Source organism: Rhododendron vialii, chromosome 3a (assembly GCF_030253575.1).
Source record: "Rhododendron vialii isolate Sample 1 chromosome 3a, ASM3025357v1".
NCBI lineage: Eukaryota > Viridiplantae > Streptophyta > Magnoliopsida > Ericales > Ericaceae > Rhododendron > Rhododendron vialii.
This window is the reverse complement of record NC_080559.1, coordinates 10,580,679-10,607,116: the sequence shown is the minus strand read 5'-3', so window position 1 is coordinate 10,607,116 and position 26,438 is coordinate 10,580,679. Positions and strand designations below refer to the sequence as shown.

General features: G+C 36.0%; 1 protein-coding gene across 1 annotated transcript; it reads right to left on the bottom strand.

Annotated features, from left to right (window-relative positions):
* Nucleotides 1-13,990: 13,990 nt before the first annotated feature.
* Nucleotides 13,991-24,432, bottom strand: LOC131318416 (F-box protein PP2-A15). Its single transcript, XM_058348147.1, has 3 exons — nucleotides 23,793-24,432; nucleotides 21,462-21,580; nucleotides 13,991-14,760 (listed from the first exon to the last, which is right to left on the bottom strand). The coding sequence occupies exons 1-3, from the start codon at nucleotides 24,114-24,116 to the stop codon at nucleotides 14,295-14,297; spliced, it is 909 nt and encodes a 302-aa protein (XP_058204130.1). The 5' UTR covers nucleotides 24,117-24,432; the 3' UTR covers nucleotides 13,991-14,294.
* Between the last annotated feature and the right edge of the window lie 2,006 nt (nucleotides 24,433-26,438).

The following is a 26,438-nucleotide window of genomic DNA, read 5'->3' as shown; positions in this document are numbered from 1 at the left end:
AAACCTTCTTAAAAAATAAGTAACTTATTTCACATTTTCAAACTCAAAAATAATATTTCAATTTTTTTTTGCATCGTATAAAAGATCTCATCGAGATCTTTCAAACAAGATCCATATTGCATATTTTTAAATTTCAATAAACTCATAAGTTTTTACTTAAAATTGCTTCCTTAAAAAAAAAAAGTTTTTTTTTTAGTTCCGGAATGGGGTCTGAGACTTAGAAATCACGTAGGATACTTATCTAACTTTATTTAGATTTTGACACAACTGATCCTACATGTTTCGAAAAGATGTACGCCTCAATAGTCTTGTTAGAAATCAAGTTTTGCCATTTATACTCTTGGGTTTAGACACTTTCAGGATTTAAGATTTTAGACACTTTTATAGAATTTCAGTGTTTCATTAATTAAAGAAGATCTGGTGAGAATTACTTTCTATTTTCCAAACCTAGAGATAAAAAGCCCATTATTACTAGTAAAGGCACACATGTTTTGCATGTGGATCTCAATTTAGGGTTAATAAAAAAAAAATTGAAAGTTAGGGTTAATAACATTACATCTTGAATTTAAGAATAGACCTATACAAATTCTAGCAATAAACAAATATGCAGTTAAATCAAATGTGAATAAATTCTTTTAGCATGAGGGGGAAAAACCATCTTGATCGCCGAGTAGTGCTACAACCATCAACAACTGTACACACAAGTTTGTGTGTGTGTGTGTGTGTGTGTGTGTGTTTTGGGCAAGCAAGGAAAGAGTAGGCATTTGCTATCCTTATGCCTACGGAAACATAATACTACATGAAATTATTAACTGTAAATTGTACTACCCTGCATTACTTACTTACGAAAAGGCCAGCATGATCCATTAACATGTTCAAATTCACCATGGTGTGCCTCTTCTTCTCCTAATTACCCAAAAATTTGATACGATACTGAAAAATCATGCAAAGGAGAAACCACTTTTTATATGCTATATATATGTCAAGAAGATAAAGTAGTTCGGATTCGGGGGTTCTGTAGTGCGCCTGTAGGACAGTTCACAATCGTCGATCTCATCAACTAATGATTCAGATTAAAAATAAACTTTTCTAGGAAAGAGTTTATTTTTAATTTGAACCGTTGAAAACACTTTTGGACGGCTATAATGCCGTACTACACAACGCACTACACACAGTGCACTACATCCCATTACATTTAATCCCCCTGTTTGTTTAGGACACGATTAGATTAGATTAAAACAATAATTTTCTTTAATTTATGCCCTCATTGAAGTAAAAGAGAAAATACAATTAAAATGTACTATTTTTTTCATTCTTTCTTCTCTCTTTTTTTAACTGTACTCAACATTTTGTGAAAATACAATTAACATGAATTGAAAATACAACTAATGTACATTTTTATACTGCATTCAGGTCCAACACAATTATGGTTACCCAACATCATGCATCGATGGCGCACAACTGAGTTTGTGGAATTTACTTTTGAGTTCCACACAAATAATTCAAGTTACTAATTAAATCTATTATGCCTATTTTTTCATTTCTGTTTGTCTTTTTGGGTTTTACAAGTTCCAAAAATATATATCATGAAGCAAAGAAAAAAAGTGGAACAAAACAAAAAATTTACAAAACTTGAAAAAAAAAACTGTTTTAAAATTATTGCGCAAAAACTGTAGGAAAATAATGGACGTTTCAACTCACTCTTCAAAAATGGACTAATGCATTGATAATCTAATTTTTACACAGCCAATATCATACCCATTATATCGGTGGTAATTTCCGGTGGTTTTTTGGTGCACGGGTGAGATTCCAAGGGTAATTGCATAATTTATCCAAATGACCAAGGATAATTGTGTCAATGTAGTTTAATTTCATGGGATAGGATTGTTAATACCTAGTCCCCCAAGGTATTACTAATCCTCCCTAGTGAGGGGATTGCCCATCCCACCCTTCCATTTTGTGCAATCAAACATAGAATTAGAGAACCAATAGAATTAGTAATCCTATATATCCCACCCTCTAACTCACTTATCAAACAAGGCCTCAATGTATAGCTCTCTCTTTTTTGGGTTAGTTAGGAAGAACCTGTCTTAGATAGGACTACAAACAAATGTGATGATGACGGAAAAAGTAAAAAATAGAGTTGAGGAATTCACCAATTACCATATGCCAGTTAATAGAAAAATTAGTTTTGATATGTCAAAGAAGAAAGAGAAAGTAAAACACGTACTTGCTATTTGATTTTTTTTAATTCTCATTTTCTTGATTGGGATTTAGTTCTCGGACTGTTACGATCCACCACGGTTTCAATTTGCACGATTCAATTGATTCATTCCATCGGCAATTTATAATCCCGATGCATAGATCACTTTAACTATGGAAAAAAATTGATCTGGTAATCATACACGTATCTAAATTTATGCCTAACACGTCCTTTTCATTTGATATTATGACATAAAAAGATGACAAAAAACTTGGATGGATTGGAACTGAATTGAAAAACACTTTTACCAAAATACATAGATGAAACTTTAAGTAAATCTTTTGATTTTTTACCTTTCCCTTCTACCAAAATCCATATATGAAACTTTAAGGAAATCAAAGGCCAAAACAAGCAACAGATGAATGTATAAGAACAAAAAAAAAAATAGTTATTTGTGAAATGTCCAAAACCATTTGTTGTCCTTTGTGATCAGAGTGTAATTAATTATCAATGGTCTCCTACAACGAATGGTAAAGGCAGCCGTGAATGAAAGGTTAAAACAAACCTGTATAGTCATAACTGTTTGTGCGAAGAGGTTTCTTACAAGAGCATTTATTGTGTCGGTTGGGAAGCGGCATAGAATAGGACAGAAAAGATACGTATAGGATTTCTGAGCATGTATTAGTTGTAAGTGTTTGGGACATTTATGAAATGAGAAAAAAAGTAGAAAAGACATTCGTACATAAGACTAGTTTCTGAAATCACTCAGAGTTTGGTATTTATCTCGTGTGTGGTATTTATCTCGTGTGTTAATCCTAGAGCTGTACGGTACGTATGACTAGTTTCTTGGACAATCTAGGTCTAGCTAGGTATGGTGGAGTTTTCAAAGAGAGAAAAAAGTGGACATTGGATTCTCGGATCTATTCGGAAGACTTGAAGACTGTACAAGCTTGAAACCCGAATTTACCCTGGGTATATTTAGAGGGCTTGAGTTTGATATAAATCAGGGAAATGGTCCAATTCGATGGTCCGATTCTACAGCAGCTATACACTATAGCACTTATCGGTGAAGAACTCTCCGAACACGCTCCTAATTAAAGAATGCAAAGTCCTCACGCGAGGCTACCTCAGCATGCACTTTGAAGTGCACACACCGGGAGGACAACAAAGTAGTAGACAGACTTGCTAACATAAGAGTTGGCCAAGAGAACAAAATGGCGTCGCACGTCATCCCGCCAGACAATATCAATATTCCTACGTTGGAGACTGATATGAGAGGAGTAGTAGTATTTGAGAAAGTACCGTAGTTTTGTTTATCTTTTTTCTGTGTCGTACGAAGAAAAAAACGTGACCCTTTTTCCTCTGAACCGCAGCTTGAATTTTTTTTCTTTTTTCTGTCGTACCGGGAAAAAAACGTGCCCCTTTTTTTCTCCACTAATGCTAACAACACAGACAATGGAGTACATACTCCATGCACAAATTGTTTTAGGGCACGTTTTAGGCTCCACAAACATGATCGAAGTTGTTCATTTTGTTCAAAATAATAAAAATTCATTTCAACCGGATATAGGTAGAGGCCTTTACAAAACATCTAACTTTGTCCCAGAATTCAGGCCAAAAATTTTGGAACAAAGTTGGATGTTTTGTACAGGCTCTTACCGGTATCTGGCAGAACTTATTTTTTACAGAAACTCTAAAAAATTTATTTTAAATAAAATGAGCGATTCCGATCATGCTTGTGAGACCCAAAACAAGTCCCAAAACGATCTGCGCATGGAATATGTACTCCATTGTCTGTGCAGCTGAACCGCAGTACACATAGCCTGAATTTTTCTTTCTTGAGATTTTTAAGGTACTAGTATTTTCCTAATAGTAGTAAATTCAGATACTCCATACCTACTTTGATCCGTTTCCTTAAAAACAAATACTGTAGCTGTCTGGTTTTGAGCAGATGACGAGGTGGTACAAAAAGTGAAAACATTTAGGGTTATTTTCAAGGATGTGTCTTTAATTATCACGTTTTGTCAACATGATCTTCAACCTCACCTCTTCATCTATCAAAACTCAACACACCTCTTCATCTATCAAAACTCAACAGCCACACCCCTTCGGTCAAGTTCTCTTAAGAAATGTTACTCCATCCGTTCCCTTTTTAAGTGTCCTGCTTCGTAACTTCAACTTATTAATAGAACATCATCATTACACATTTCACATCAACTTTTATTACTACTTTCTTTACTTACCCTATGTAGAGATATCATCATTACACTTTTACACACTAACTTTTTAAAATGAAATTTACTTTTCGGAGCAAAATAGAAAAGGATGCATTAACTTTTTTCACTAACTTTACAAGATAGACATTTATTAAGGAACAGTTCAAAATAAAATACTAGACTCTAAAAAAAAGACAGAATGAGTAACTTTTTAACCTAAATTGGACGGAAAAATAAAATTTGACCCCAAAATGCCCATGGCTTTGGGCGGAAAATAGCCTTGGGGTATTCATACCTCTTAAACCATTACATACACCAAAACCCATATCTTAATACTCTCTCTCTCATCTCGACTGCTCTCTTAGAAAAATGAAAACCCACCAAAACAGCCATCTCTCTTTCATCTCTAATCTCTACTGCTCTCTCTACTCCCCCATGATTTCCAAATCCAGATTTTGAAACCCGAGATTTTGAAAACCAAATTTTATCGGCAAAAATAATTGCATTCATCACAATGGAAATAGGATACAAAATGAAATCAGTAAAATACTGTAGGAAAAGAAATTCAATGAGCAACTTCTTCTCGCTACATCTTAACCTACTTCTCCGCCTCTCAATTTTTAGATAAGAAAATGCATCAAAGGCACCAACCAAATACACCATGTTGGCAAGATACCAACTAAACCTAATGCTCAAACCAAAATACCACCACGGTGCTGCCATCACCGAGATCACCTTCCGTTGGCATGCCGCTGCCACAAACCAACACCGGAAAAATCGGGTGTTTGGATCAAGTGTCGTACACATATTGGATGCCGTTGATTTCCACGTAGGCCCCCATGTTTTTTTTTTTTTTAGAATTTTTGGACCGTTCGGATCTGCCATCCGGTAGCCGGAGAGGGTCCGGCGCGGACTCAAAGAAAATGGATTCCTTCTAAAGGATGACATTGAAAAAAATTGGAAAGTCGAAGTATTTTTATGCCGAAATTGAAAGGTGAAGGACCAAAATAAATTTTTGGTCAAAATCGAAGAGATATAAAAAAAAAATTCCCTTATTTTTCAGAATGTATAGTGACGTAATATATTTTAGAATCATCTCCCAAACTTGCAAATTAAATGCAAAAAATAAATAATGCATGATGGTCGGGGGCCCAAACAGGGCCTTGGTAGGGAACAGAGGAAGTGAGAGGTACAGCTAGAGATGGCGACTCCACAAAAGGAATCTAGCAAGAGATATACTCTCTCGGTCCCAATTTAAATGTTTTTTATGATTTTTTATACATTTTTAAATTTCAAAAAAATATACTTCTGCATATTATTTTTTAATTTGGTGGAATAAAATAAAATAATCATATGTGAAATATATTTTTTGAAAGTTTAAAAATGCACGAAAAATCGTATGAGATATTTAAATTGGGACGGAAGAGTAATAGACATGTGTGAACCTACTACGGTACTACCCTAGCAAGATGCATTAAAAAAATCATGATGCGATATGGTTAAATGAGTCCCGCTTGAATCTAGTAAAATCAAGGTGCAATATGGTTGTGGTCCATTTATGGATTGTAGTTCATCTGCCACATTATACTGTGTAGCACGGTTGATTCGGTTGTCCATTTCGACATGAACTGTTCGAGTTTAATTCGCCCCCTCTGACAAGTTTGAATCGTTCATTGTAAAATCCGAACCTTCCAGTTAGGAAGAGTATAGTGGGGTCATTGAGACTTAGAAATCACGTAGGATACTTATCTGACTTTATTAGATTTTGATACAACTGATCCTACATGTTTCGAAAAGATGTACGCCTCAATAGTCTTGTTAGAAATCAAGTTTTGCCCTATAAACCTTTAAGTTTAGGCACTTTCAGGACCTAGGATTTTAGACACTTTCATAGAGTTTCAGTGTTTTATTAATTAAAGGAGATCTGGTGAGAATTACTTTCTATTTTTCGGACCTAGAGATAAAAAGCTCATTATTACTAGTAAAGGTACACGTGTTTTGCACGTGGATCTCATTTTAGAGTTAATAATTTATTTTTTTTTTTGAAAGTTAGGGTTAATAACATTACATCTTGAATTTAAGAATAGACCTATACAAATTCTAGCAATAAAACAATATGCAGTTAAATCAAATGTGAATAAATTCTTTTAGCATGAGGTGGAAAAACCATCTTGATCGCGGGTAGTGCTACAACCATCAACAATTGTACACACAAGTTTGTGTGTGTGTTGGGCAAGCAAGGACCAATTATTTGAAGAGTACGTATATGCTATCCTTATGCCTACGGAAACATAATACTGCATGAAATTGTTAGCTGTAAATTGTACTGTATCTTTCCTGCATTATTTACTTACGAAAAGGCCAGCATGACCCATTAACATGTTCAAATTCACCATGGTGTGCCCCTTCTTCTCCTAATTACCCAAAAATTTGATACAATACTGAAAAATCATGCAAAGGAGAAACCACTTTATATATGTCGAGAAGATAGAGTACTTCGGATCCGAGGGGTGCTGTAGTGAACCCCTGTGTAGTGCGCCTGTAGGACAACCCACAATCATCGATCTCATCAACTAATGATTCAGATTAAAAATAAACTTTTCTAGGAAAGAGCTTATTTTTAATTTGAACCGTTGAAAACACTTTTGGACGGTTATAATGCCGCACTACACAACGCACTACATACAGTGCACTGCATCCTATTACATTTAACTACTCAATGTATAGCTCTCTCTTTTTTGGGTTAATTAGGAAGAACCTGTCTTAGATAGGACTACAAACAAATGTGATGATGACGGAAAAAGTAAAAAATAGAGTTGAGGAATTCACCAATTACCATATGCCAGTTAATAGAAAATTAGTTTTGATATGCCAAAGAAGAAAGAGAAAGTAAAACACGTACTAGCTATTTGATTTTTTTTTCTTCTCATTTTCTTGATTGGGATTTAGTTCTCATACTGTTACGATCCACCACGATTTCAATTTGCACGATTCAATCGATTCATTCTATCGGCAATTTATAATCCCGATGCATAGATCACTTTAACTATGGAAAAAAATTGATCTGGTAATCATACACATATCTAAATTTATGCCTAACACGTCCTTTTCATTTGATATTATGACATAAAAAGATGACAAAAAACTTGGATGGATTGGAACTGAATTGAAAAACACTTTTACCAAAATACATAGATGAAACTTTAAGTAAATCTTTTGATTTTTTACCTTTCCCTTCTACCAAAATCCATATATGAAACTTTAAGGAAATCAAAGGCCAAAACAAGCAACAGATGAATGTATAAGAACGAAAAAAAAAAATCGTTATTTGTGAAATGTCCAAAACCATTTGTTGTCCTTTGTGATCAGAGTGTAATTAATTATCAATGGTCTCCTACAACAAACGGTAAAGGCAACCATGAATGAAAGGTTACAACAAACCTGTATAGTGTAATTAATTATCAATGTCTTTTTTCTGTCGTACGGGGAAAAAAACGTGCCCCTTTTTTTCTCCACTAATGCTAACAACACAGATAATGGAGTACATACTCCATGCACAAATTGTTTTACGGCATGTTTTGGGTCCCACAAACATGATCGAAGTCATTTATTTTGTTCAAAATATTTAAATAAGGGCCTCTATAAAAATTCATTTCAACCGGATATAGGTAGAGAGGCCTTTACAAAACATCTAACTTTGTCCCAGAATTCAGGCCAAAAATTTTAGAACAAAGTTGGATGTTTTGTACAGGCTCTTACCGGTATCTGGCAAAACTTATTTTTTACAGAAACCCTAAAAAATTTATTTTAAATAAAATGAACGATTCCGATCATGCTTGTGAGACCCAAAACAGGTCCCAAAACGATCTGCGCATGGAATATGTACTCCATTGTCTGTGCAGCTGAACCGCAGTACACATAGCCTGAATTTTTCTTTCTTGAGATTTTTAAGGTACTAGTATTTTCCTAATAGTAGTAAATTCAGATACTCCATACCTACTTTGATCCGTTTCCTTAAAAACAAATACTGTAGCTGTCTGGTTTTGAGCAGATGACGAGGTGGTACAAAAAGTGAAAACATTTACTGCCCGTTTGGATGGAGGATTTGTTTTGGGTGGATATAAAATGAGGGAGGATTTGAAGGTGGATATGTAATGAGGGGTGATATGTTAAGAAGGGTGGTCCCACCTCTTAAGAAGAGAGGATTTGTAATGAGGTGTTTGGAAGATTTTTTGAAAAGAAGAATATGAAAGGTATATATGATGGGATTAGATGTCGAATGACTGAATTACCCCCCTTGATTTTTGATGCTCAAAATTGGTTTTATTTCAAATTAATTACAATTACTTGATATTTTTCACTTGTTCTGAAATAAATTACAATTACTCGATATTTTCCACCAACTCTCACCACTGCCACTGCCACTGCCACTACCTATTCCCTGTCCCCATTCCAATTTCCAAAAACCCCATTTGAGAGAAACCCCACCCACGGGTTTGCAGACAGAGACCATTTCCCCTTCACTCCCCACCACCGCCACTACCTCTTCCCCTTCAAATTTGCAGAAACCCAACCCACGGTCCACAGATCCGACCTCCCCCAAAGCATCTCCCGTCTGCCGCCGGTCATTCCGTCAGCCGCCGCTGCCGGTCATCCCTCAGCTGAGTTTTTTGGCCGGAAGATATCTCTCTCTCTCTCTCTCTCTCTCTCTCTCTCTCTCGTTGGTCTGGTTTTCAAAAAATGAAAACAAGTCTGAGAAAAGATAAAGGGGGATTTGGAGGGGTAAAATCGTCTGAAAACACCCCGGATTTGCCAACGACGGGGTCTAACCTCCCCTTCACAAATCCACCTTCGGCCAGACATGGATCCTCTACAGTGTTTATCTCCCCCTTCCAAAAAACTGAACCAAACACCGGATTTGAGGGAGAGCCGGAGTACAAATCAGGGGGGCTCACAAATCCGACTTCATATCCGGCATCCAAACAGGCCGTTAGGGTTATTTTCAAGGACGTGTTTTTAATTATCACGTTTTGTCAACATGATCTTCAACTTCACCTCTTCATCTATCAAAACTCAACAGCCACAACCCCTTCGGTCAAGTTCTCTTAAGAAATGTTACTCCATACGTTCCCTTTTTAAGTGTCCTGCTTCGTAACTCCAACTTATTAATAGAACATCATCATTACACATTTCATATCAACTTTTATCTCTACTTTCTCTACTTACTCTATGTGAAGATATCATCATTACATTTTTACACACTAACTTTTTAAAATGAAATTTACTTTTCGGAGCAAAATAGAAAAGGATGCATTAACTTTTTTCACTAACTTTACAAGATAGACATTTATTAACGGACAGTCCAAAATAAAATACTACACTCTAAAAAAAAGACAGCGGGAGTAACTTTTTAACCTAAATTGGACGAAAAAATAAAATTTGACCCCAAAATGCCCATGGCTTTGGGCGGAAAATAGCCTTGGGGTATTCATACCTCTTAAACCATTACATACACCAAAACCCATATCTTTATACTCTCTCTCTCATCTCGACTGCTCTCTTAGAAAAATGAAAACCCACCAAAACAGCCATCTCTCTTTCATCTCTAATCTCTACTGCTCTCTCTACTCCCCCATGATTTCCAAATCCAGATTTTGAAACCCGAGATTTTGAAAACCAAATTTTATCGGCAAAAATAATTGCATTCATCACAATGAAAATAGGATACAAAATGAAATTAGTAAAATACAGTAGCAAAAGAAAAACATTGAACAACTTCTTCTCGCAAGATCTTAACCTACTTCTCCACCTCTCAATTTTTAGATAAGAAAATACATCAAATGCACCAACCAAATACACCATGTTGGCAAGATACCAACTAAACCTAATGCTCAAACCAAAATACCACCACGGTGCTGCCATCACCGAGATCACCTTCCATCGGCATGCCGCTGCCACAAACCAACACCGGAAATAGCCCCTAACAGACCCCCAAATCAGCCCTGAAACAGCCCTTAAATAACTCCCACATCATACCAAAAACACCCCTTCATTAGCCTATGAATCAAACCCAAACAACCCCTAAAAAAAACCCCAATCAGAAACCTCATCAGCCGCATCGTAACCCTCAATCAGAAACCCACATGGCGCAAACCAAAATCTCAAAACCTCGGCCCCTTAGCTGCTGCCTTCCATCGCCACAAATAGCCGCTTCCGCAAAACTCCACATCAGCCCACATACACCTCAAATCGCTGTCGTTCCCCTTGCCGCTGTCACTGCTTCGTGGTCTCAATTAAGCTTTATTGGACACAAACAAAAAAAAAATGCAGAAAATGGGAAAAAAACCCTACAGCCCTGTCGCCACGCCGGCCTCCACCAGCAACCAAGAACAATAAGATTGAGGGTTTCAAACGATAAGATTGTGGGTGAGATTGATCAAACGTAGGTTTTAGGGTTTTTCGTTTTTTCTATTCTGGGTCGAACAGGAGTGGAGTGAAAAAGTTTCGGGCACCGCTATTCGCAACCCTTTATTTTCTCTCATAGCTCACTATACTTCGGTAAATAGTTGTTGAAAATCATAAATAACATTTCGGTAAATTGCTGTTGAAAACAAGATAATATTTCGGTAACTACATGTCGAAAATATGTTCAACTTTCGGTAAACAACTGCCGAAAATGCATTTTCGGTAAATAGCTGTTGAAAAAAATATTATATTTCAGTAATTGGATACTGAAAATATATCTCAATTTCGGTAACTAACTGTCGAGTATAATTGAAAATTTTTAACGGGTTATGGGAGAAAATAGAGGGCTGCGAATAACAGCGCCCAAAGTTTCTAAGTACAAAAATCCTATTTTAACATACGAAAGGTATATTTGTCTTTTCACTGGTTTCCATCCAAATTTTTAACGAATTTTGCCGCAGAGGTATAGTTGATGAGTTTTGATAGACGAGGGGGTGAGGTTGATGAGTTTAATTTAAACATAAGGGGGTCATGTGTTAATAAAACAAAATAGTTGAAGGGGTGTCCTTGAAAATAACCCAAACATTTATGCAGTAAACAGATACTAATGGATTAAAACAGGAAAATTGATATTTGCGCTCCTTTTTTTTATGCAGGCACTCCACTTTGTTCATAAAGTTACTAGTAATTTCATTTTGAAAATAAAGCGTCTGCATCAAAAAATGGAGCGTAAATATCAATTCTCTTAAAACAGTTTTCAAATGTAAATTTCTTTTGGGTTTCACATCTTAGGCTCTGTTTGTTTCGATGTAAAATGTTTTACAATGTAAAAAAAAAAATTCATGTAAAATATTTTTTCAAAAAGCAAACTTTAAACTTTTATTTTTCGGTATTTGGTTGGCACTCAAACATATTTTCAGAAATCAACAAAATAATATAAAGAGAGAGGGGACTTAAACGATAGAGAGATCTAAAATATTGAAATTGAACGTGGGTTAGAACTGACGATCGAGAAAACTGAGCAATGAAAATTGTAGTAGAAAGCTGTGGGTTCATATAGGAAAATAACTTACGAAATATTTAAAGGTAAGTCATTTTCATCCAATTAATGAAAAATATTCTTTTTTACAAAATCAAACATCGAAAAATAAGTAAAACATTTTACCAAAAAATATTTTACGCCCAAACAAACGGTGCCTTAATTTTGTCAATTAATCAGCCTGTGGAAATAGCTATGAACTGACCTAGGCCACATCCTCATTTTCTTTTGAGCTGGAGATCATGAATTTTGTATTGAAACAAGCAAAAGACAAAAGAAACAAGCAAAAAAAAAAAAAGTTTGAGCCAAAACAAACAATAAAAACATGCATATATTAGTGATTGAAGCTAATTTATTTCTTTAACGACCACCACATCTTTCCCCCATTGTCTTAATTAACCAAAGTTGTCAATTCCGTACCGGTAAGAGGACAATTTTCTCTGTTGGTACAGTACGTGCCGGTACCTATGTATATTTCAGTACCGTTTCAGATTGACCGCTTCATATTTTTTTGATATATTTACGAATAACCAAAAAATTTAAAGTAGAGAAATAAAACAAATCCTAACACTTTGACGTGCCTTAACATTAGTCGTAATAGATTGAGATGATTAACATATTATAGACTCCAAATTTTATTGAATTATCTCAAAATTCAAGCTTTTTTAGCAAGAGAAAAAATTACATGATGTTTTTTTGTACTGGGCGAGATTCCGGTACAAGTCCGATATCGACCGTTATTTTGGGCAGTACATGACACCTAGGTATGTGTATTGTTTTATTGCAAGTATGGTACAAAATTGATAGATACTAGTCTTACCGGTAGGGCCCCATTCCACAGAGGGAAATAAGTATTTATTTATTGAATTAAAGGTGATAAATTGTGAGCAGGGACAGACCTAGGCCCCACTCGAAATTAAAATATATATATTTAATATTTTTGTATAATTTAACATAATTATGAAAGTGTGCTAATGTATAAATATACACACTTATATATATCTCAAAAATACACATATAGAATTAGTTTTATGCTTGAATCTCATCATATGGTACATTTATATTTGTTGTTTTATGAGCTGTTTGTTTATTTAAAGCTATTTTTTCTTGATTCTCTTTATTTTTAACTGTCTGGTAGAAATATTTTACAATAAAGTCATTAACAAAACTAGTTCGATTATTCTAAAACTTGTCGATGTTCATTTAAAACATACTTTAAAAAAATTTCTGAGATTTTGTGCTCATTTTTTACCTAATTTAACTTAAAGTACGCATTATAAACTTTTGTAATTAGTAACGCATACCTTAATTTTGTACAATCTTATTGTGGTTAGACTAAAAAAATGAACTTTCACCATTATGATTAACATTGTGTCCCCACTAGGCTATATTCCTGGATCCATCCCTGATTGTAAGAAAATAACCTGTCTCGTAAAGCAAAAAATAAGTACTTACAAAATAAGAATCTTTGCGGAACGAAAAAACAAGGGAAAGTTCAAAAATTAGAGATTTCTAGATAGCTCTTCACACACATCAACTAAAAGCATATTTAGCATAAACAACTTATTTAAAGTCCTTGAGATAGAGACATTGGGCTTAAACATTTTGCAAGTAGTTGGCTACCTCAGTGGTGAGGACTTATACCCCCGTGCACTTGGGCAAGGTTTAATTTTGGTAAGCCACATTCCTCTTTCCCAAGTTCCCTAGAATAACATAGATTAAGTTTAACAAAGGAAAAAAATAAATAAATAAATAGAAGAAGCTGTAGACAAACTTCTTAGGACCTAAAAATCACTTTCACAGATTAACTGTCCAAATAGAACCTGAAGTCATCAGTCCGCATGCCACACATCAAAAGAAAATTGAAACGACTGTGGATAGGATTTTACAGAGGATTTTTAGTGCAAGAGAGCTTATTCAAACTCTTAACAACATACAACAAAAATGGATCAAACTAATCGTCCGAATTACAGCAAAAAATCCTCAAGTCGCATCTTCCAAAAGCCTGAAAATAGGATAAAGAAGACGGATGAAACACCACTACTAGCAAGAACAATGGTCTGGCAATTTGTGACGAAAATCTGTAACTCATTCACATCTCAATTAGATTACAAAAGCTCAAGTGAATCTTGTTTTGCCAAAAGCAGGTCATAACAAAAGCATATTCACTTATTCTTACTGGAATGGTATTGGTATGGTATAAAACAAGGCTACAGAGAATTAGAATTACAAGTAGAGGACACATAACTACAGCAAAAAAAAAAGACCATTATGACATCCTCGAATGCTCTCAGAGCATAACCAGACAGATAAATCCCGACTAAAACCTTCCGGGATCACAGAAACTACAAAAGAACAAGTCACCAAATGACTATTTCAGAATCCCTTTTCTTCTTCTTCGATCTTTCAGGTCACTGGGCATAATTGATACAGAATCTACACAAAGCCCGCCTTTGGAATGAGTGCAATCGATCTGTTTCATTGAAAACTTCACTTCGGTATCAGGATCCGGGTCCGTTACAATGAACTCGCCCACCTTGTAGTCTATCCAGCACCCACGCTTGTGGTAGCCGTTAATCTCATCTTGTTGAGTCTCATCCAAACAGCACCCAGTCGATGCCTGTTGGCCGTCTGAAGTTGAGAACTCAAAACGTACAGGCTTTATCTCCCAGCCATGGGTGTGCTCAAAATAGCAAACACGCCGCCCCAGCCTCTTTGAAAATCTTCCGAGGTGAATCCTAAATGAAAGGGTATATATATCGGCTGGAAAAGGGAACTTTACTACCCCATCTACTTCAAACCACCATATTTGTTGCAAATATGCCACAACATTGAACCTGCAAAAAGAGAGATACAATGTTAAATTACAAAAGCACTACTTTTTGCCAAACAAAAGCAGAAAATATTACATCAGCAATCTAGTTTAATGGCAGGCAGGGTTAAGGTTGACTGGAATGAAATCCTATGCATAGAACGCCCCTTCCCAGTTTTCAGTTTTATGATTAAAGAAAGCAATGGCAATTTAAAACCCCGTACTGCGTCCCTTGAAATGATCATCTGAATTTGCTGCTATATGGTAAGATAGCAGAGAAATCAAGGAATGTTAGCTAGTCTGACTTCTTAACGTGTATTTAGGGAGTACAAGGCAGTTGCTGCAGTGTTTTGCATTTGATACCAAAAAACCTCCCCTTTTTGTTCACTTCCTGATCTAACAACCAAAAGGATACAAAACGGAAAGAAATTAATAGACATTTAGCTAGAGACGCAAAATTTGCTAGTCTTGTGTAAGTGGACTATGAAATGAGAAGAAAACCAATAAGCATTTAACAAAAATATAGATATTGTTGAGCATTTAGAAAATTTTCCTATATTTTGGTTACATTTTTATAGAACAAAAACGAAAGAATACAGTAAAATCCCACTTTACCATAATTTGTCGAATTGACAAATCCTCGTTACACCCTATGTGCATTCATATTCCATCAATTAGATAATGCTATTCAACTTATTCCCAAGTTCCCTAATTTGTTTCACTATTCGTGGACTGATGTATAACATGATTCTAAAAATTATACAACTTCTTTACAAACACATCTTGGCAGTATCCCTATCCTACTTTTTCAGGGTTTTGCGCAATGGCGTATCCATATCTCATATCTGTATCCATGCTTCATAGGGTAAGAAGATACACCACTAGTTACAATATACGACTGTCGTGCATGATTTGCTGAAATGGATAATTTCAAGCGCAAATCCACTAACTAGAGTAGAATATGGTCTTCATAAATCAAAGGCTCCAAAGGGATAATTAGATTGATATGGGTGGGAATCGTTGGATACGCCCTGGCTTCCGTGCTGCCTCACTTGAGTTGGAACTTGAAAACCAGACTGAAGTTGTCATAGCTAAGTGCTAGCTTTACTTTGGCTACAGTTTCCCTTGTACCCCAAAAAATGAATTTATCCAAATTCAAAAGAAAAACTATTGTTGCTCCAAAGTTGGATCCAGCATCATTTATTGTTCCTCTTCTCCCAAAAGGGATACTAATGAATGTTACAATTTCAACTTAAAATAGAATGAGGCCGAAAGTACGGGAGGAACATAATGGTGAAAATACAACTTAATGGCAAACATATTCAAACGAAGTGAAAAGTTATCACCTAACAAGTTCAAAGTTTCCAACCACCTTTCTTTTACTTCACATAACCAAGTAGCATGAACTATTTGAGTCCATTGCGACCGTAAATGGCCAAGGTAGATTTCTCTAGGGGGTAGGGGCAGTAATACCAATCCGAAACCGTGAAACCCGCCTACAATAAATTGGCTAGCGTATTGCTAATTAATCTAACAGGTTTAATAGCATTCCTCAATCATACCAAGGGTTGGTAAACTAGACCCATTGGCTACCCAATAACATTACCCATCTGATTCCTCCCCTTGTTCGATGAGAGTTTAGAGCTCACAAAGTGAACAGCATTACCACTGCACCCTTGGAACTCCTAGCACACCCAGTGAGGTAGAAAAACACTTATTGTTGGTTTTCCAACCTAGATAGAAGCCCACGCCCTCTAACTTTCACAGTGTCAGTAGCCCCTCTTTGTCTCCAGTACAATTGTGTTCTATTCCTACACAGAACCCAAGCCAATCCTTGTTGTAGGCTAAAAAATCACCCCCAGATCACTACTTTGATTGAGAATGGTGAGTTCAACCCCTTCAAAGCTTGAGAGGAAGGTTAGAACCAGTAACCACGCCACAAAAACTCAAAACACTCGCAAACAAATGCAAGATTACCAGATACGACTAACACTCCAACATCAAAATCCTAGATAATTTGACAAGGTTTATTGGAAAGCAGTGATCCATACATTAGTCGAATAATCACATTCGTTCTGATAACCAATGTAAGAGATTCGCCCTCTTTATAGGGAAATAGAGCCTTCTTATAACAGAGAGCTCAATGAATTTAATTGAATTTCTGTGTTTCTGAGTCTCTGACACAACTGATTACTCAACGAATGTGAAATACGTAATATGGTTGCTAATAAGTGATGAAAAAGCACTATAAGATCTGGATAAGATAAACAACAACATATACTTCCTTTTTGACCAAACAACATATACTTCACATTCTCTGAAATGTAATGGAAGGATATCAGTAACTTTGCTCTTGTTAACTGAGGTGCAAAGCAGGGTAAAAATTGTTGTTTCTAATTTAATATTTTACATATAATATTATTTGATTGGTCTTTGAGATGAGTTTTATCACCTACTTGTGATTTTAAGCAGGCTTCTAAAGAGAGTAATACCCTTGCAAAATCTGTAAACGTGGGATTAGTTGTATACCCATCTAGACTTGGTCTTCTCATCTCCTTATATCTCTCCTAAGAATTAGAGGAATATTAACACTAACAAAGCGTATATTTTCTATATATACTCGTATGCCAATGTAGCTCAAGATATATACTGATACACCAGAATACTACTTACTTCCCTCGCTCTTGGTTTTATGTATACAGAAAAAATATTTTACCTTCTCTTCTTCCAAGCAGTACTCTACCTCGGAAAATAATTTGCCTTTGTTCACTTATCATTTTTTAGAAAATTATTTTTCTCTCTGCACGATTCTCAGTAAGTTTCTCTATCTATCTCTCTCTACTCAATACCACTCATTACATCAAAATTATTTTCCAAAACTTAAAAACCAAACAAAAGCAAAACCTTTTGCTATTTCTTGAACTCTATTGGTTGCTTTCATTGATTATTTTGAGTGTTGCGAAACTACACGGTTCGTGAGTTCAATTCGCTGCACAGAAGAAAACTTGAAGGTCGTTGTATCTTGGGGAATGAGTACCATTCACCCAGTGCCAGAGGGGGAGAGGGGGGTATATCGTTCCTTAGGAGAGCGCTATCACGTGCCTCGACGACCCCACAAGCTATTCTATTCCTTTTTCTATCTCTTTAAATTTAACAATTTGATCGATGGATATTAGTTAGAATTATTATTCTTTCAGAACTTCCTATCCCATATCTTTTCTCCAACAGAAGGCTATAGACGGACCTAACCAACCTTTTGGCATTGATTGTCCCAGTAACTACTGTTAAACTTATACTTGCTTTCTCATACTTAACAACCTGAGCGTTACCCACTACAACGAGTGATGCTCATAAGTATCCAAAAGTGTAAGGGCAACAAATCGCCTCACAATACAACACTTACCATATCCCTAATGCATTGCATCAGAACTAGTAGTTGGGCGTCAGAGTAGTAGGGTGACAGGCCATTTCATATTTATCAATATGCACAATTGAAATGAGAAACAGAAACGAAACATGAAATGCTATCCAAAACATTTATGGGAATATAGAGAATGCTCGCGTCTAAATTCTGGTCAGCACAAAAGATATGCCATTGAATAGATTGTTAGCATGAAAATCTACTAACCACAGGAAATATAAATATAAATTGTACAATAAGTTCATGATCCAATAAAACATTAATGCCACAAATAATCCATACACTATAAATTGAACACACACAACTATATACGTAACACATATTACAATGTCTGTATGGAGGATAAGAGACACACACACACACACAAAATATAAATATACACATATATTGCCATGTCCCCGTGTCCGTGCCTCCATTTCTGTAGAATTCCCGTGTCCAGTGTCATTATCCATGTCCGTGCTAGGTACCAATATTTTCCAAGCATTTTAGCATATATCTTTAAGCTAGAGTTTCTGATACGCATTTAAAATATGAGTTCCTCGTCTTCGAAACAAGTTTATAACAACAGTATCCCCTCTCAATCAGTTCATTAGTAGCTAAGGCCCTTTTGTATGGACGATAACTCGTGCAACTATATGTTGAGTTGCACATTTAGCCTACCAGTGACCTATGGTATACAAGTAGTAGAAATCTAATGAGTGAGCTCCTGTGATTATTAAAAATGGCATCAACGGCAACTTGGGCACCCAATCATGCGGGCTCAAGAGACTGCAGCTTAGAGTGGGTGTTCAATAATGCCGACCACAAGTAGCTACTCATGGTAATTTGATGCACTAACCCCTTTACTGCTTTGCATGGATGTGAATCGATAAGGAGGGCAATCCCGCTCCACAATATAGGACCTTCAGATCCTACAAACCATCAAGCAATATATTTCTACATCAACTGCCCAATAAAACTAACTTTAGCTCACTGCCTGTATTTGGCATCGCCAAGGAAATGATTTGCTTTTTAAGCTTCCCTAGACTAAAATATTTTCGAGAATCTCTAAAAATGTCCACTTGTTTGTTTTATATCTTATTAGCCAGTACAAATGGAAACTGTATGGGTATGAATATCCTCAACCAAAAAATTCAAAACAACCTATTGTTCTATAAGAAGTAATAAATACATGCTTAATCTCATATCCAAATGTATGAAAGTAGCATTTTGCTCGAATATAGATTCAAGATATGCTCCTCTAAGCAACGCAAAAGAGTTGTTGGTTGGACAATAAACCATGTAATGAAAGTAGGATTTTAATCCAATGAGATTGAAGATATTCTCCTCTTTAAGCAGTGCAAATAAGAAGTTGGGAAGACAATAAACCATGAACAAACATGTACTCGGTTTTTATCCTAAACAAACATGTACTTGATAATCAAATTATTGCGTTCTGCATGACATAACTCTCAAATAGTACCTACTCATAAGGTCAATCTATTCAACTTTCATAAAACCATCTGTTCACACAGATTTAAGATACCTGATCCCCCGTAGCTATTGTGTTGTATAATTACCACTAAAACTCTAAGATCACAAGTTACAATGCAACAACATTCCTTCCCTGACATCAATCTAGTATCTAATCTCGAACAAAACAGTGAATTACATCAGGAACTCATCTCGAACCGGCATCCACATTTCCACACTACAGATTTACAGGTAACATACAAAGGAGTACAGGATAAAAGGGCTAAAAGTTTCAATAGACTTACAAATTACGATAAAAAAGATTATTACGATTCTTGTATAAAACCTCAAATCTATTTGACTAAATCTTCCTACTACTCTGGTGTATTTGGAACTTGGAAAGAAAGAGAAAGAGAAAATCAAATCAAACTTTCCTTCAATCCTTAGTCCCTAAGAAACACGGACTTGTCTAGTGGCCTCAAGTATAAGTGTCTGACACGTGTCGGTCACAGACACGACACTCCACTCTCCAGACATGGGTCGGACATGCCTAAACACTCGTCCAATTTTGTTTCCTTTACTTGGACACATTGTGGTTACTCTAGGACACATTGGCGACACTCGTTAAAAGGTCAAAATCTAATTTCTAAAACACAACCCATAGCAAAAATTTCCACAGAGGTATAATTCACGTATACTAATATGCGGACAGCTAATTTGTATCTTCATAGGATTCACACTTCACAGCATACACATATAATAAAAATGCATTTTACACCCGACGTGTCCGCGTCCTAATTTTTTCAGAATGATGTGTCCGCGTATCGGTATCCGGTATTTGTGTCCGTGCTTCTTAAGCTTGGTTCCTACTATGAGAGGAAAAGATAAAAATGAAGGAAATTCGTAATTCCCATTCTTATCCTTGGTTCTTACTGTGAGAGGAAAAGACAAAAATCAAGAGAAATCAAGTAGAAGTTACTTTTCGACAGCCCTTTGTCTCTTTCATCTTTTCCCCTTCCTCTTTTTCGTATTCCCTGACAGTTACCTTTACCTTTTGTTTTCTTCTTCTTCTCTCCATAGTCAAAGTAAAAGAAAATAATCAAATTTCAAAACTTCTTAATTACTTTCCCTTCCTTTCTCTTTCTTTCTACAACTTCCAAACACGCCCATTAGCTTAATCAAAGGACTGGCTTAAATGTCTAAACAACCAAAACAATGACATATTTCACCCTGAACATTCATGGGAATAAACTACTTTCCTCCTCACATAACACCATCCATACCACCAGGTTTATGGCATTTAGCCCTACCTCTCCATAACTCTACCATCCAAGTTAATCATCAGCTACAAACAGCATCTGCCATCATCATATAGCAATGTAATCTGTATTTACATCAACTGTGCGCATGTACAAGAAAGGAGGACAAACATGAAATATAAGCAGTTCCAGCACCCCAAAAAGCACAGAGGATGTAAAGAACAAATAAGAAAAAACGACCATAATTGTCATGGGCTAATGGAGGCTTCCTCTTAATCAACAAGAACAATATTTCCATCTATTCCACACACCCATTGAACAAGCAACATGATTTGGAACAAATAGAAAGGAAACGACCAAACCTTTAGGACTACACGATTGCCCAATGAAATAGACACTAACCACTAACCTGCAAAATCTAAGTATTTAAACTTGGAAGAACTGAGGAGACTGAAATTTTACAGAATTATATATATGTGTGTGTTTGTGTACAACTATACATCAGCATTTAGCAATGATTTTCTTGTACATAAACGACAAACATCAAGTGAAACAATACTTGAGTCATAAGATTCAGATAGTTACGAATCTTACCTAGATTCTTCAGTAGGAAGCCAATTCCAGTATCTTCGATCCTCAATCCCAGTAATTGCCATCCCCTTCGCCGAGATTGACATACATACTCTCCCTGTAACCCTATCCAGCCATAATTCCTGTAATATCTCCCATGCAAAGAAAATCATGTCAGTATATTCCACTGATTTACACACTCCAAAAATATTCTTCTGGAACAGTAATCAACCCCACTGAACCATAGGAAATAAAAAAGGAAAACAACCAGCCAATTTATGAACTGGCCCAAAACTTTAATGTGCTTCATGTATCCGTAAACGACGTTAAGACTAACTTTCACAAAACACAAAAAGAAAAAACATAGAAAAACACTAAAACAAGACTGCATGTAGACCCTAACTCCCAAATCCCCGAGAACCAACTACAAAAATCAAATTGAGAATCAGAAGACGAACAGAAAACCATCATGACTCTCAAAAGTCAAACCAACATAAGAATTCCCAATATTCTTTGTTCTGATCTTAAGCCCCACAGAAGGAACTCAACCAATCCCAACCGAAAGAAGAAACTCAAACCAAAATCCAATGCCAATGAAGAGTCCCCCATCACTCCCAAACCCAAGTTACAATTAGAAGTAACGCAAACTCAACATCCTCGTATTCCAATATCAATTAGGATAACCGACAAATACTAACCACGACACACTTGGTGGAGTGCAAAAAGTGTGTTGAAATATGCAAAAAACACGTACACTGCCCAGCGGGCAGTTGTTACCGTTACCCGCAGAAAATCAACTAATTCCCAAATCCACCAATAGAGTTCAAAGATTCCCAACTTGAATCTCACACGCCATCAGAGGAACTCAACAACAAACGCAATGCCCTTCAAACCAAAATCCACCAACACTCCAACCAAAATCGTAGTAAGCCGATTCCCAGATCCACCAAAATCGGGCAGGGAGGGGGGAGGGAACTTGACTGAACCCTAATTTTCAGCTTCTTTCACCAGAATTTAGAACTAGAGCCCAAAAAGTGAGGAATCAACTAACTTTCTGCATATTCCAAGTTCTTTACACAAAAGTAGCCAGTTCCAAGACCCAACAAGATAAAGCGGGCAAAAACTCCAAAACCCTAACTCTCAACTTCTTTCACCGGAAATAACAACTAGACCAACCAAACGTGAGGAATCAAGTAACTTCCCCTGTATATCCAAGTTCTTTGCAGCTCATTAGCAATTTCCCAGACCCACCAAAAGTATTCAACAAAAAGAAGAAGAAAAAACACAATTTCCCAGACCCACCAAATGTATTCAACAAAAAGAAGAAAAAACCCAAAACCCTAATTCTGAGTTTCTTTCACGAGAAACAAGAACTAGAGCCACAAAAGGTGAGGAATCGAGTAACTTCCCCCATATTCCAAGTTCTTTACACAAAAAATTAGCGATTCCTGGACCCACCAAAATAAAGTGGGGAAAAAAATCCAAAACTCTAATTCTAAGCTTATTTCACCAGAAATAACAACTAGAGCATGCCTATCAAAGAAAAAAAAATAACAACTAAAGCAACCAAAAGTGAGGAATCAAGTAACTTCCTCCATATATCCAAGTTCTTTATAGCTAATTAGCCAGTTCCCAAACCCACCAAAAGTATCCAACAATAAGAAGAAAAATAACCAGAACCCCTGATTCTCAGCGTATAGACTTAGAATCAGAAAAAGGGGAAAGGGGAGAACACAATACATGCCTTATTTCCGTCATCAAAAGGAACAGGACGAGACAGGAGGGCAAAGATGTCCTCCTTAGACAAGTTCTGGACCTCTCCGGAGGCAATCCTAGATCGAGCACATCTCAGTAGAGCCATCAAAGGTGAGGGGAAAGGAAAAAACTCCAAAATCCTAATTTTGAGCTCTCTACGGGAATACGTATTAGAGCCATCGAAAGTGAGTAATCCACTAACTTCCCCCACACATCCAACTTCTTCACACACAATTTGCCAGAACCCTAATTCTCAGCTTCCTTCACAGCTAATTTACCCAATTTCCATACCCACCCAAACAATTCAATACAAAAAAAGAAAACAAATTCAAAAAACCCTAATTCTCAGCTCCTTTTCCAATAGATAAGAATTAGAATAGCTAATTAGCCAATTTCCATACCCACCAGAATAAAGGGAGGGAAACTCCAAAACCCTAATTCTTAGCTTCTTTACAGCAGCTAATTACCCAATTCCCATACCCACCAAAACAATTCAACAAAAAAATAAAAAAAAACACGAAAACCCAAATTCTCAGGTCCTTTTCCCACAGATAAAGAATTAGAATCAGAAAAGGGTTAAAACGGGAACACAATACGTGCCTTGTTTCCGTCGTCGAAAGGAACGGGGCGAGAGAGGAGGGCAAAGATGTCTTTCTTGGACAGGTTCCTGTACCTCTCCGGAGGCATCATTACTAGGTCGAGCAGATCTCGGTAGTTGGGAGGGAGCTTGCCTTCCCAGACGGAGTCGGAGGAGGCGGCGCCGCGGAAGGCGCGGTTGAGGCGAGCGAGGTTGCAGATCTCCGGCGGAGTCAGGTAGAGGAACACGCACGCCACGCAGCTCTCCGGTATGTCGCCCAGCCCGGGCCCCGGCCCGCCGTTGGCGTAGCCGTTCGATTCGGTCAGGTTCGACAGTGAAGCTCCCATGTTTCAGTAGAAGCCCAGGTTGGTTTTTTGGTCAAATCATTGTGGTAAGGAGGCGGGGGTGGTTGTGACAGTAGTGGCGGTCGTGGGTGTGGCGGGTAAGTTACTGAGAGAAACGAAGTGTGTGTACGTGAATGTTTTTAGAGAGAGAAAGAGAGAGACGAAGTCACGTTCCAAAATACTACATAGTCTACATACTTAAAAAATAAATACAGTGTTTATTTTATATTTTTAAATTCAAAAATAACATTTAAAAAATTATTTTTTTATTTTTTTACACAGTATAAAATATCTCAATAAGATTTATTAAATAAAATTTATATTTTTAAAAAATTTATTTATATAAACACATTATTTCTGAACTTAAAATTTCTTTCATAAAAAATAAATAATCTAGCTTTGAAACGGGCAAAGGGTGCTTTTTGTAGGGAAGGTAAGGACTAAAGCTGAGCTTTGTGTTTAGGATAGGAATTTAGGACAAAGCTTTCGGTTTTAGTTGATCTTTAACTTTGAAGTTTGACCATTTGTTTTTTCGAAAATTCTAACTCCACGCTCATTTACGCACACTTGCACATCATCCACACTCATAATAGATGTAGGTTCCATACACACTGGGTGTATAGTATGTGCAGGCTCAGGGACGGAGGGAAAGGGGGGCACGTGCCCCCGCTCAAAACTAAAATAATTTTGTTATATTTTCGTATATTTTACATAATTATGAAATTAAGTATGCTACTACACATAAACACGTGCATATATCTTGAAAATATACATATAAAACTAATTTTATGTTTCAATTTCGTCATATGGTGCATTTATACTTGTTGATTTTCGAACTATTTGTCTATTTGGATCAATTCTTTTTTAATTGTACTTATTTTTAATCGTCTAAAAGCAATATTTTAAAATAATATCATTAATAAAACTATATCGATCATTCTAAAACATGAATTAACGACTTGGGCGAATATTTTTGTGAATTTTTTTTACTAAACATGAATTAATGGTGAATTTTTTGGGATAGCAATGAGATGATCTCGATTCAGAATCAGATTGAGTTTACTTCTTCAATCTCAACGATTGATGCTTTGTTTGGATTATTTTTTGAAAAATAATTCTCAACTCAAAAAATACGTATTGTCCCTACTTCCAATCATTACTCACCATTATCTCCAATTATTATTCTCTTTTCTCTCCCAATCTCTCTCAAATCGTTATCTCTACTTTCAATCATTACTCTCATTTCTCTCTCCACTCGTAACCCTACAAAATTTTTCAAAAACTTATCCAAACACATCATAAATATGAACAAAGTACTGAGTACCGGTTTTAGCAAGCCACCATAGTTCAGTTTGCTCTGTGTTTTATTTTTTGGGGGGGTTTCACTTCAAAATTTTAAATTGTTGTTTATTGTTTTAAGTCTCTTAGGACTCATTTATCATAAAATAAATATTATAACATTGAACTTGTTTATCTGATTATCGCAATAACAAAATCTCTATTATAAAACAGAAGGTTATGGGGACAAGTTGTTGAAACGGTTTAGATTCATTTGATCCAAAGGCTGTAGTGCATCCTCCCACTTCCCGTTTAAGTGCCCATGGTTTTCACCTAAATCACACAACTGTTATCCCCTTTCAACCGAGATGCGTAGTGCCGTAGGCACGAGCTAACATTAATACTTCATATATCATTCGATTTCCAAAAATACTTCATATATAACATTGAATTTGTTCATTGTTTATCTTTGATGGTTTTGAAAAGGTCTCAAACAAAAATTATTTCGATCATCAAAATAAGAGCAGGCAAAATCCAAAAGGAGCAAACTGAACTATCCAGTCTATTGTCGTGGATTGGACAGAATTCGTTTTCTTGAGATATGGGCCAACTTCAATCTCATCTTGTTTATTTTCATTCAAGGACGATTACTAAAATTGAAGTATAGACATGATATAGTAGTAGTTTACTACTAATTGAATTTTAATTTAAAATTGAATATGCCTAGAATTGCCTTTTAGACATATTTTGAAATAGATATTTTCTATTGAAGAAAATATGAATCAATCATATTATTTATTAATTAACATTAGTCATTCATATATTTTAACATAGTTTATTCTCTCCACGAAGCCAACAGTTCGAATTATCGTAGAAAGACTTACTGTCATGTTGACAAAGTAAATTACAGAGACGTGTAATCCTATTAGAAATTACTATTAAGTAAAGCTATGATTTTCATTTTTGTCTTGATTTTTTCCCTTTTGTGGAAGGATGAAATAAATAAATAAATCATAGCTGTTATTAGGCTGTGGTTTGAAAAGAAAA

Bases quoted from the DNA above. Each gene is read 5' to 3' on its own strand.
- LOC131318416 (XM_058348147.1), bottom strand. From the start codon at position 24,116: ATGGGAGCTTCACTGTCGAACCTGACCGAATCGAACGGCTACGCCAAC. The intron at 21,581-23,792 runs GCACGTATTGTG...GAGATATTACAG, and splicing joins CTTTCGACGACGGAAACAAG to GAATTATGGCTGGATAGGGT. The intron at 14,761-21,461 runs GTAAGATTCGTA...CTCTTTTTGCAG, and splicing joins CTTCCTACTGAAGAATCTAG to GTTCAATGTTGTGGCATATT.